The 12,608-nt window shown below is 37.2% G+C and overlaps 1 protein-coding gene across 4 annotated transcripts in view; it reads left to right on the forward strand.

Moving 5' to 3' along the window:
- REV1 (REV1 DNA directed polymerase) overlaps nt 1–12,608 on the forward strand; it is a 62,690-nt gene that overhangs the window by 7,086 nt on the left and 42,996 nt on the right. For 2 of the 4 annotated variants that reach the window (XM_040584737.1, XM_040584739.1), the window contains exons 2-4: nt 6,231–6,297; nt 7,098–7,230; nt 9,003–9,171. In XM_040584737.1, coding sequence (XP_040440671.1) covers nt 6,241–6,297; nt 7,098–7,230; nt 9,003–9,171 — 359 coding nt within the window. In that variant the 5' untranslated portion in view covers nt 6,231–6,240. Of the gene's footprint in view, nt 1–6,228; nt 6,298–7,097; nt 7,231–9,002; nt 9,172–12,345; nt 12,497–12,608 lie in introns of those variants that run through there. The other 2 variants (XM_040584740.1, XM_040584741.1) reach the window with 2 other exon arrangements.

A 12,608-nucleotide genomic window follows, 5' to 3' on the forward strand; every position in this document is an offset into this window, starting at 1 on the left:
GCCTATCCCTCTTGTTTACTGCTGGGAGGGGGGAACATAAGCAGGGCTAGTTGATGAATAGTAGCTAGCTCATTGCAACTCTATCCACATTTACACCACAGTTAGTTAGTTATAGCCATGACCCTAAAAGTGGGTATCTAGAAATGGGTAAGATAATCTGAAGGTGCCACCAGCAATGAGAGGAACAGTCCGTCCATTCCTCTTTTTCTGGCCAGACTGCTTTGGGTTTGTCAGATAACTTCTGTGAGTCACTGTAGCTTGCGGAACTGGCAGGAAACTAACCCATAAAATTACGTCAATTTTCTATTGATTTGGTGAGCTGAATTGCACATAGCACCAGTATGAACATGGGGGTCATGTGCGTTCAGAGGTAATGGAAAGGTTGGGAAGAAGGGATAAAGCCTGTTAGGCCAGCAGAGATTGGAGGGGAGAACTATCACTTTTGGTGTGGCAGTCAGCCATCAAGTTGACTCAACCATCTTACAAAACTTCACCCTGAGAGTTTATTTCCCGCCTAGAATAAAATTCAGTTGCGTTGCAACATACTAATTAGTTTTATTTTAATATGGAACAGTAGTGTTAACCCTGAAGTGTCTAAAATCATGGAGATTTAAAAACACAGTATCTTAAAATAAACTTTTGAGCTGTCTTTTTTGTATTATTTTTAAGTTCTTTTGCTGGGTTCTGAACTTTTCAATATGTGGTAGAGAACAGTTTTAGACCCTGTAGCAGCAGCTCTTTTCCAGAAGGCTCAGCCAAGAATAGGACTGTCTTGTGCTGAGAAATGTGTAAACACGTAAGACAGTTCTTTCCTCAAAGAGCTTGCAGACTAGTGCCAAGTAGAGTGGTGAGTTTGATGTGGGAGCTGGAATGTAGATGCATGAAATTCAAACAGGCCACAAAATACCCACTTGGTGGAAACAACTTTTAAACCCTGCTGAGCTGGGATGGATTCAATCTACAGTTCAAGCAAAAGGTTCTGATACTCATTAGCAGTGGCCCAAGATAGCCATACTTCTGTTAGCGGTAGAGTTACACCTTCAAGAATAAGGCTTGTTGTGTTTGAATACATTAATTAAATCAAGTTCTTTTGCAGTAGGACATTGAGAGGATGTTCACTCTGGTCAGAGTGCAAGATAGCTGTTACCATGTGTTATTACACTTTCACTCAGCTTTCGGTTACCTGGAATTGGATTGTCTGGATTAGAGTTTACTTGTGCTGTGTATGTAGACACAAGTTTGGCAGGGTGCTTTGTTGAGTCACAGCCTCATTTTGTCTTTGGAAATAGTTCATATGCTTTCCAGTAGTGTGGAGCCATTAAGTGTATATTCTGCCAGATTCACGTTGGCTACTTGAAGAGGCAGTAGAAATGTCTCTGCACCGTTTACCTGGAAAAGGGAATGTTGACAAGGGTAGGGCAGAGACAGGTCAGGTTTGGGTAGGACTGGTACTGACTGGGAATTAAAAAGCCCGTGAGGATCCATATTAACTTTTTAAAAGAGTCATTGAGATCTGTATTCTGTGCTCCCAAGCATTTTTTCCCCATAATACCTGTGATTTTGGTCTGGGTTTGACTGTTACCTGTCTTACCCCAACTGCCTGTGATGATAGAAAGCCACTTGTCTTAAAATAAAAAACACACTGTCTTGAATTTAAAGTTTTTTTAAGAAATAACTCCTGCATCAGACTGTGTATGCAACAGATGAAACTAAAAGGAATATTAACATCAACGTTCATATCTACATTCCTTGTTTTGCAATCTAAAATCTCTCAGTTGCTGTGCACCTCTTATACACACACAGACATGTTTACAGAATCCACAGAATATAGACTTAACATTTCATTCCATTACCTGATCTATAGGCTTTGATTAATAGTCTTTAATAATAGGATTAAGTGGTTGTGGATTGGCAAGTATAATGCTAGGCCTGTGAAGCAGTGTGCAAAGAAAGGGTGTTGCATATTTTTTCCTAGTGGGCTGTATTGAGTACTTCTGAGCTGCCAGTCATGTGCAAAGCATCAAAACTCTTAGTTTCTCTTCTAGCTTCAGTTTTGAAAAAGATTGCCCAATAGAAATTTGAATTTTAGTTAAATAACCCTATTTTGTAGAACAGTAAGATTTTAGCATTTGTATGTGGTCTCGAAAGAGATTCAGGGCCAAATTATGTTAATTTTGATCACAGGAGTTTGTATTTTTTCTTTCTTGAAAGGTTGTTTCTCTTGCACTGAAAACTTGGATACTGTTCCTAGGAATACTGTTTCTACTGTTATGAGCTTTTGTGCAGTTTCAGAGTTTGTCGGCATTTTTTTTTTAATTGCTGAAGATATCTTTGTAGTCCCAGGTCCAGAATGTGAACATTTCAATTTTATTTAAAAAGGTTTTTTGCCAGGTGAAGGGTCACTTTATGGCTTGTCCTTCAGGCTCTGGAGATACCCTGAAAACTAGTAACTATGATGGTTCACTGAGTCATTGTGCGTTTGTGCTCTCGAATTTGTGAAAACAGAGAAAATATTCTGAAACAAGTTAGATACTATAATCACCAAAAGCGTGAACTCTTGTTGGAAATTGGCCTGCTTGTGATGGGTGTTTGAGTCCCTTGCCTTGATTTCCGTACATCTCCTCTGCCTCCCACTTCAAGGGCTCTTTATAACACAGTTCTCTTACTCATCCCTTCATCATGATTCCTATAGAGGGAGCATCATATCATCCTTGCAATTCTTATTTCATGAACCAATGAGCATGTTTCAAATCTTGCTTAACTTTTCCACTCATTTAATATACCTTGTGCAAGGTGTCTCTCATGCTCGTTTGTTCCTTAGGTTTCTGGAGGCAGCTGTAGAGGTTATCTTCATTCTCAAGGAAAAACTCACACTGTAAGTGCAAGTCCTTAGCAGTGGAGATTTTCCTTAGTCCAGAAACCTTGTAGTCCTGGGATTACAAAGGGAGAAATTAGTCTTCCAGGTTTTCGTATCAGTATTAAGAAAATAATCCACAACTCTCAAGACCTGAGGCAGAGGCATCTAGTAATCGCTGAAGTACCATGTTCCTAACTTCTGTTTAGAACTTAAGTGGACTGGCTGAGTCAAAAATCGCATCTGCCAAGGAAATGGTAAATCATCAGATGTTGTAAGTAGGCATTACAGCCCTAGCTTCTCTAGTTTTGCAGGCTCTAGGAAGACAGCTTTTGAGCAGTTGATACATCCTGTTTTTAACACACTAGTTTTCACCAAACTAGGCACATACCCATGATTCTGATTTTGATTGGCCCCACTGGTTGTGGTGGTCTGATCTAATGGCTTTTACACTAGAGACATTTCTTTCTCGCCTCCCAGTGTCCTGAATAAAAATTAAATGTGTTTCAAGAAGATGTGTTTTCAGAAAAGCTTGCCCTCCTGAAGGCAGTTCTTCAGTTTATCAGGCATTAGATATTTTAGTTTAAGCAAGAGGTTGTCTATATAAGCATCCGAGTAACTACCTCTCAAATCCTGTCTTCTTAAGAACTCAGTGATTGGGATAAAGAACGTCTTTTACTAGACTGATGTTGTGGTGATTTACAGTGTGCATTTCACACAGTCTTGAAGGTTCTTGCTTTTTTTCAGAGTAAGAATTTCTTTTCATATGTGATTTTTGTTTGGTAGACTCAGAATCATAGAGCAGCCCAGATTGGAAGGGTCCTCAAAAGAGTTATCTAGTCCAACTGTTCATGGGTAGGGAAGCCTAGATGAGATTATCTAGCATCCCTGTCCAGTTGCAACTTGAAAACCTCCAGTGATGACTCAGCTGCCCCTGGAGAGGTTGTTCCAGTGATCGATTGTTCTCGCTGTAAAAAATGTCTGTCTTAGATGAAACCTCTCCTGGTACAACTCGTACCCATTACCTCTTGTTCTCTCCATGTGGCTCCATGTGAAGAGAGAATCTCTGTCCTTTTTGTAGCAACTCTGTAAGACTTTGCCATCCTTTATTAAGAAGGAGAAAGGGTAATCAATATTTAAAATTCTGGTGTCTCTTACAAGCCCATACACTGATTCCTATACTGTCTAAAACCACAAGATGACATTTTCATGATTTTATTTTTCTTGAACATAGACTTTTCTGTTTTCTTCAATAGCTTCTTAGCCAGAAGTGATAGATTTGAATTACAGTGGACTTCAGCTGATGGAGAAATAGAAATTTTCCATATGAAAGAAATAATCTAAGTATGTACTGTCCTCTACAGGAAAAAAGTCAATTTTGTATTTCATGTGGTCATCTAGATCATCTCCTCTCATTTTTCTCACTGCTCCTTAAGAGTTCTGTGGTATCTATTAGATATAATCCAAACCATTAAAATAAATTTCAGGAAGTCCAGTATCTTGGAAATGGGTCTCTGGGTAAAAAACACAGGTACCTAAAGAGAAAATACAGCATACTGAGGAGGAATTGCTTGGGTTTGGTGGTTGGTGTAGAGCTCATCTCCTTGACATGTGATTAATCTTCATAATTACATACATATGTGTAGGTTATGTATTAAATTACAGCAACTATAAGAATAGATGAGTGCATCATGGTCTTCCTGTGCTTGCAGAGGTCCTGAATCATACCACTGAAGTTTGTCTTTTCAAGGTAGTTGTACCTGCTTTGACTAATTCTGCGGTTGCCTAATTTGGTATATTTGCAGTATTCAATGAAAACCTATTTATGAAAACTTTCCTGCAGCTGTGTCTTGGTTTGCAATTAAACTTGCCTGCAGTCCAGGGTGGTTTCATTGGATTTCAGAGTATGCCTGCTTGGTAGCCCTAGAACAAAAGGGATTTAAGAGAAGAAAGCCAGAATTCAACTTTCAGCCAGGTTCAGAGGAAACAAAATTTTAATGTGATAAATGAGGCAGTCTTCAGAACAGTGCAGTAGAAGGCCTGGATAGGAAAACACCAAAATGTGTTAATCTGCATCCGCAGTTGTGTGTGCTTTCTGGTAGGCAGGAGACTGAGAGAAACTTCTGTGCTCCATTACTGGATGATGCTATGGACAGTCCGGAGAATAGGTATCTTCTCAAAAGTAGACAAGGATGAAAAAACCAATTCACTTCTGTCTGTGTATTAAGTGTAGTTTTGTGCATTTTTATGGAGGATAAACGAATAGAAATCAAATATTTAATGAAATAAAGGTGACTGGCTTAAATCTTCCTTCTAGTTTCAGAGTCCTGTCCTCATGCTCTAAGGACAAATAGCCCTAAAAGACAAAACAGTGTTTTTATTTAGGGAACTGGTTAGAGCAGAAAGTGAGAGGTGTAATAGCAGGCAGTGATCTCATGATCTCACTACATCATTAATCAATATTTTAAAATCAGTGTTACAACAGCTATAGTTAATGTGAATCACTTGGGTGCAGTGAACACTTGGCCACAGTCCAAAATGTTTCTGTTTTCTCTCCACCAGTTCTGTTCTAGCCAACTAATAGCTCATCTGGGGATGCTGCTGTGTACAGCTCATGGTCCAGGGATAAGTGTCTTGCATAAAGGAAAACTGCAATTTGGCTGGTTGGGTATATTTATTTACTTATTATTAAGCAACACAAACAAACAAACCACCCCAAAGAAACAAATCACAAACCTAGCTACTATAGGTCATACTAGATAATATAAACAACTGCTTTTTCAGTGACCATAAGATGGCCTTTGGTTTTTTGCTTTTATGTGATGTATTGCACTGGAGCAACAAGCGTTTGGACCTTCTGTAATTAGCTGTAAATCCACTGGTGAAATTAATCCAGTCTGTAGTACCGGGAGGTGTTTGCCTGCATCCCACCGTGTAGATAGTATCAAACAGGAAATAAAACATTGTTTCTGACTTGGGCAATATTTTGCATGAACAGTAGCAATTGTATTTAAGAGCCTGTTATTATTCTTTTTTTTATAGGAGATGTATGATGAACAGGGAGGATTTAATAAATCATAATGGAAATCGAGCATTGTAATGAGTTTTCTGTATTCTGGTGAACAGAACAAAATGTACATGTGTGTTTCTTGATACATAGCAGGAGCTACAGTGTGCATTACTACAAAACTGAGGAACTAGGTTTTAATGCAGTTTTTCATTTCTAGGGTAACTGTGTAACTCATATACTTCAGTGAAGCCCATTTGAAAATGTAATCTCTGTGATAATCTGTAGATGGCCTGTAATGCATCATTGAAATGTCACCGATGATGTTACTAAACATCTAATTGATCAAGCATTGTTCTTCCTATGCAGAAGCTTCAGTATGAGGCGGGGTGGATGGCGGAAACGGGCTGCCGATGGCGATGGCTGGGGCATATGGGTATGTTCAAAACCAAGTGGCTTTTTTTTCTTTTTTTTAAGAGGTAAATGGAAGTGTGGTTAAAAAGGGTTTACAATTTTGTTATATATGCTAAAGGTAATGCTATAAATTAAACCCTTTTGCTTCACTTGAAAACACATAATTAACTTCAAAAGAAATTTTTAAAATGACCAGGTTTTGAAGTCTTCATTCACAGTAATCCACTAAATTGCATTGTTAATAAGTGCAGACCTTTGAATAGCTTTAAATCACCATTTAAAAACTAAACTAAATAATTCTAAAACTATGTATGGTTGTTTCCATGACATTCTGTGTAGTTGGAGAAACAATAACTAAGTCACCTAATTTACATAAATATTTATGATACTACTGTCTCATGTATATTTAAGAACTGAAAATGCATGGAGCTCTAATGAATATTCTCTACATTGTTTCTTTAGGCGAAAAGCCTCCAATTTAGCATCCAGACTTGCATCATTCCCTTGTTTCTTTTTTTTTTCTTCTGTAAGAATTTTTATATAGATAGAATCCTTTTTGTATGGAATAAGATGAAAGAAGTATGAAATAAATCCTTCCATATTGGTAACAAGATGCAATTATCTTATAGATAAGAAATCAGGAGGATTTATTATTTTTCATTTGGAAAAAGAATGTATCTTCCGTATGTCAACCAAAATCAATTTGAGGGGATGCTGTTTACTTTTCCAGTCTTATAATTGATCAGTTTCTGTCTGTAAATGTTAGAAAGTAAGACTAGCAATCATGGGTTTGGTTTTGTTTTGTTTTAACTTAAAAATTAGGGCGGGTACATGTCAGCAAAGGTTAAGAAATTGGAGGATCAATTCCGGTCAGATGCAGCCATACAGCACCAGAGGGATGGAAATTCTTCAAGTATCTTTAGTGGAGTCGCCATCTATGTCAACGGTTTTACAGGTGAACCTTTTATTTTTTTAAGAGTCTGTTCTGATTTAGTGTCAGTTTACCATCCTAAGTGGCGTAAAGAACTGTAAAACACATTCTTTTGCAACTAAGTAAATACGTAACTGTTACTGTGTATGTTTTGCATATTCTGGTCCTTTGTATGTCATGAGTAGGATTTTCAATACAAAATCAGATTTGGGTTCTGAATATAAATATTATTTTACTGAATCATTTGTGTGAATGGTCACCAATAGAAGTAGGAGTAAATTTTTCCACCCTTCTGCAATCTTACTCTTTGAAATGAAACCTTTTAACTTCTTCCATATTCCTACGTACATTATATTTTTAATTTTCCAGACTGTTGATGGTTGGAGTGTATGCATTAAATTTATGTTTGGGTGGATATGTTGGGGTTTTCTTACTCAGAGTGGCATAATGCTTGAGACTGAACCCACTCATAGAGGAAGGATGAACAGAAGAGGTAGAACATATGTATGCATTGTCTGTCATGGAGTGATAGTGCATGTTATCTGGAGTAAGATTTTTAATCAACCATCCTTATGTTCGTATTTCTCCTGGGCTCTGTAAAGCAGCTCAATAACCTTTTTGAAACTTCACAAAAGCTTTTTTCAGGGACCTATGCCAGGAATGTTGTGACTATTATCTAACTGATGCGTACAGCTTCTATGATAAAGCAGTGCTGGTTTGAGTACAGGACTCAAACGGACTGAAAAAAATTAAGGTGGACGTGGTAAACTATTAATACATCTGAATCAATTACTTTAATACAGGTAGTTTCTTTAGTGAAAATCAAGCATTTGCATATTCTTTGAAGTACTAGTTCCTAAATAGAGCTTTTCAAGATGGTTGTCCAAAAGGCTGGAGTAGGAAAGGGAACGCTTGGGGAAAATGCGTGCTTTAATTTTTAGGTAAAAGTTAGAGGTATAATCAAGTGTTAGAAATATTGTGAAAGTTGACAGTAGGCCACTGGAAGCTGGAAGTAATGGTAATTTTATTCTTAAAAAAAAAATCGCCTTCCTGTATTGATAAACTTTTTTTTTTTTTTTTTTTTTTTATTAGTATCCTCTGCTGGATTTACTATTCAAAACATTTGTGCTGGCCCAAATCTTTCGGTGCCAGCATGGTACAACTGGGAAGGCTTTCCAAAAGCTAAAACTTGTTTGTTTCTTTTTTTTTTTTTCCACTTCTGGTTGCAAAATAAGTACTCTTTTTAACACGATTGAGGGGATAAGAAGAGATGTTAGTTTTTCAGGTATTCTGTGTTCGCTGTAACAATTGAAGAATAACCTGGTAAAGAAAGAGTGATTTAACTGCTTCAGTAAATCAGAAATTGTACAGTCGTTCTGTGCTGTTGCTAACACTATTGATACTAATTCTTTTCTGTTGCTTCTGGGTATAAATTACTCTCCCAAACTGTGGTGAAAAGATGAGTGAGCTAGTCTCATTTTGTGTTATGTTGAGGTAAAGTGTTTTTAATGTAGTCTAACATTAAATCTATTTGATTATTCCCCCCATACATGTTGTGGAAAGATCCTCTAACAAGTAGAGTGTTTACCTTTTGAATTGGTCTCTTCAAAAACACAGTTTTTTACATTTCTTGAGAAATGCTCTTCTGATTTGTTCTTTGAAGAACTTGTAAGGTTTTTCTGAAGGAAAACAACAGTTTGTACTCTTTCAGGTCATGGCGTCATATTTCTCAGAGTTGTTTTTCTTACTGTATTTGCTGACAAAAACCAGAAATATTTCTCGTTTAAATTTTATAGATCCCTCAGCTGATGAATTAAAACGGCTAATGATGTTGCATGGAGGCCAATACCATGTATACTATTCCAGATCAAAAACAACTCACATCATTGCCACAAATCTTCCAAATGCCAAAATAAAAGAATTGAAAGGAGAAAAAGTAGTTCGGCCAGAGTGGATTGTGGAAAGGTAAGTGTAGGTCTGCTACTACTTTTGGAAGTTTCTCCTTTTGGGGGGTGAAAGAAAAAGAAGAAAAATCTGGAGAAACAGCATTATATAAGATTGCGTTCTGAGATTATGGTTTAGTTTAAAATAAATCTATCCTTGCAACAGCTGAGTAAAAGTAGCACTGTTACACTGAATATACGCTTAGTGATCATTCCTTAAACTTCTCTAAGAACATTCAGGAAGTCTCAGGCATATCAGAAAACTGAATGTTATCTTGTGGATTCCATTTAATATCCAATCAATTGACCAGCCTTCATCTCAGTATGTTTAAGTAAGTACCAAGTGATTGGTTTTTAACCTGTTGCCTTGTGCATTGCATAAATTTCATTTCATCTGTGAATAAAGAAGGTCAGTTGAAAAGCATTTTCATAAAATCTAAATTAATCCATCTAAACATTTATTATGTTGTGACTTTGTAACAAAACAAAAACAACATAAAAAAAACTCACCACAACTTCTATTTGCAAAGAATTTATGTTCTTTGGTTCCTCCATACGCTGGAATATGTAGGATCAACTAAAGTTGTCCTCAGGTCCTTGAAAAAGATGATAGCCAGGCTCAGAGCAGTTAATCTGGCTTGCATCTGTCTTCCATCTGAGGAACCCATGGGAAATAGAACAGACAGGAATATGTTCTGGAAATCATTCTGTCAGTGTCCTGCTGTTCTTAACTAGCCTCTTTCCTAGATGACCAGCAGAAACAGGCAAGGAACGGTTCTGCATACGTACTTGTAAAATCCTATTTGAAGTTCCTATTTTCAGTTTGCTGATTTTCAGTCCTTTGGCTTCGACTGTTTCATATCATGTATCTTTAAGGTAAATTTTCTGAACTTTAGTCAGTAATGATAGGTTCCTCACTTTGAAATAGATTTTAGGTAACGTATTTTTAAACAGTTTCAGGGCCTCACTCATGAGTTTAAGGACTTGGAAAATGGTAGTAGGTGCGGTTTTATTTGAAAGATGTGGCTGCCATTGATGCCATTAAAACTTATGATTTTAACCAAGTTGGGAAAAATAAATTTGTATACATTCAGTAGAGACTTGCTAGAACCTAATGCATGAAATCTCCTAGAATTTGCCTTACGATGTTTGTTCAGGTTCTGTATCTCCTGGTTGTGGAAGGTTGTACTGTAGAGTAAGTCAGAAGAATTGAGTATAGACAGATACATAGGGTTGAGCACAAGCAGACAGAGAACTCAGTGTTTCAGTAGAACTGGGTTCATGTCAGAATCTGGAATAAAAGTTAATTTCACAAAACCCCCTCATTTTTTTCCTCTCAACAGTACTGAAGAACACTCATAGGTTAAATATTCCCATCTCAGTGTATGGAATACCAAATTATGTTCTCCTTGGTAGATTAGTTGGTGAAAGTGCAGTGGATGTAGAGGTTCCAAGTTTATTGAATATTCATGTGCACATCGTGTTAGTGCAATATGATGGGTTTGGGTTTTTTTTTCAGTTTGATTAAGAATCCACCCTGAAATGTTACTGTCACAAATTGCTGGTAAAGCAGTGTTGTCAGATCTTCAGTCTTGTCATCCAAGGTTGCAAAATTAAAAGGTCGTTTGTCTGTGGAGCTTTGATTTATTTCTTTGTGTGCACACATTTATGATCTAGTCCTTAATTACATGATCACATGCCATCTTTTTTCACTATGGTATCTGACACGTTCTCTTCAAGGAAAAGGTTGAGGTCAGGTTGCAAATTACTAATTCATCTTTTTGCTTCTTGTCTCTAACCCTGTTTCTTACTTATTGTATGTGACTTGAATTCTTTGTTGATAACAGAATGAATAACTAATTCCTGTCTTTTATTGGTGCTTATCACTATAGCATCTGTCTGCTTTCCAGAGATTAATGAACTTAAGCATGGCACTCATTACAATAGCTATTATTTTCATTTCTGTTTGAGAACCACCAAAAAGACATTAAGGTAAAACACCAAAAATGTCAATAACTTGGAATACGCCATGTGAACTATGTAAGATAAGATTTTTTTAGACTTACTTATACAGGATGGTAAGGCATATGTTGAAGTTTATTACTGCATTAAAAGCTTTGCATATTCTGAACTGTGAACTTTCTGAACTATGGTCTGAAGTCAGACTCTCATAAGGCTGTTGTTAAATGCTAGTAGCGCTAGAATTTTGGTTTAATTAGCATCACATAGAGACCCTGTGGTAACAGTAGTTGCAAAATCCAGTATTGTGGAGCAATGGTGTTTGCTTTAGTGACAGAATCATTCTTTCTGTACTCCCCTTGTTGTATGTTTTCACTCCCTCTCCATTTCTGCAGCAAATGAAGGAGGAGACTTGCAGGCAGACCTCCTTTGTAAAATTTTTCTTCCTTTATTTAAAAGATACACCATGTAATTATGTAGCTTGGAGAGGTGGTTGTGCAGCGTCCAGTGGAAGCCAAATTAAGGTGATCTGGGAGCTTGACTTTCAAATTGAATATTCTTTTAACAAACATTCTTTAACATTTATAATAAAATTCCTTTTTGGAGATTAAGGATAACCAACCACTATGATGAGCTCCCAGTAGAATTTGTGGTTTCCTTATTTTGATACTCAGATTCAGTGAATATTCTTCTTAAAGATTGGTGTTAATAAAATAATTTACCCAGACCAAAAATTAGTCTGGTACATCACAGTTCAATTCCTTTTTCTGATGAGGATTCAGAATACAAAATATTTGAATAAATGAAAGCTACCTGTCTTAAAACAGTACAGCTTTCAGAAGAGATGCCATGTTTGTTTGGTTTTTTTTTAACCTGCAAAGCACTGAAGGGGAAGGAAATGGCTTTTATAGCTATACTGGAAGCAAGTGGAGCAGGCCTGCTGTTGTGGGGCATCCTCATGACAAAGGATATGGAAAAAGTTGAGGTACTCAATACTGCCTTTTCTTCAGTGTTTAGTGGCAGGGTCTGCTTTCATGCCTTGAAGGCCTGTGTGCCTAGTGGCAGAATTTGGAGAAAAGCAATGCTACAAAAGGTACAGGAAGCGTAAATTGTGTTTCATTTAAGGAAACATGACATATATGAGTTGTATAGATAGAATGCATCCAAGGGAGCTGAAGAAGCTGGCTAATACCAGTGCTACACCAGTCTCTCATCTTTGAAAATTCCTGACAATCAGATGAGATTTTCCAGAATGACTGGATAAAAGGCAGATGTCATGCCTGTCTTCTGAAATGGAAAGAAGAAGGATCCAGGGAACTGCACTGTGATCATCTTCACCATGGTTATTGAAGCCTATGGAAAATACCTTCCTGGAAGCTGTATCTAAGGTGGCTGTATCTTGGTTGTCTTCTGTGGTGAGATGACTGGACAAAGGGAGAGTAGTGGCTATCATTTGCTTTGACTGCACTAGGGCTTCTGCACTCTTTTAGTCAAACTGGG

The sequence above is a fragment of the Falco naumanni genome, chromosome 2 (assembly GCF_017639655.2).
Source record: "Falco naumanni isolate bFalNau1 chromosome 2, bFalNau1.pat, whole genome shotgun sequence".
NCBI lineage: Eukaryota > Metazoa > Chordata > Aves > Falconiformes > Falconidae > Falco > Falco naumanni.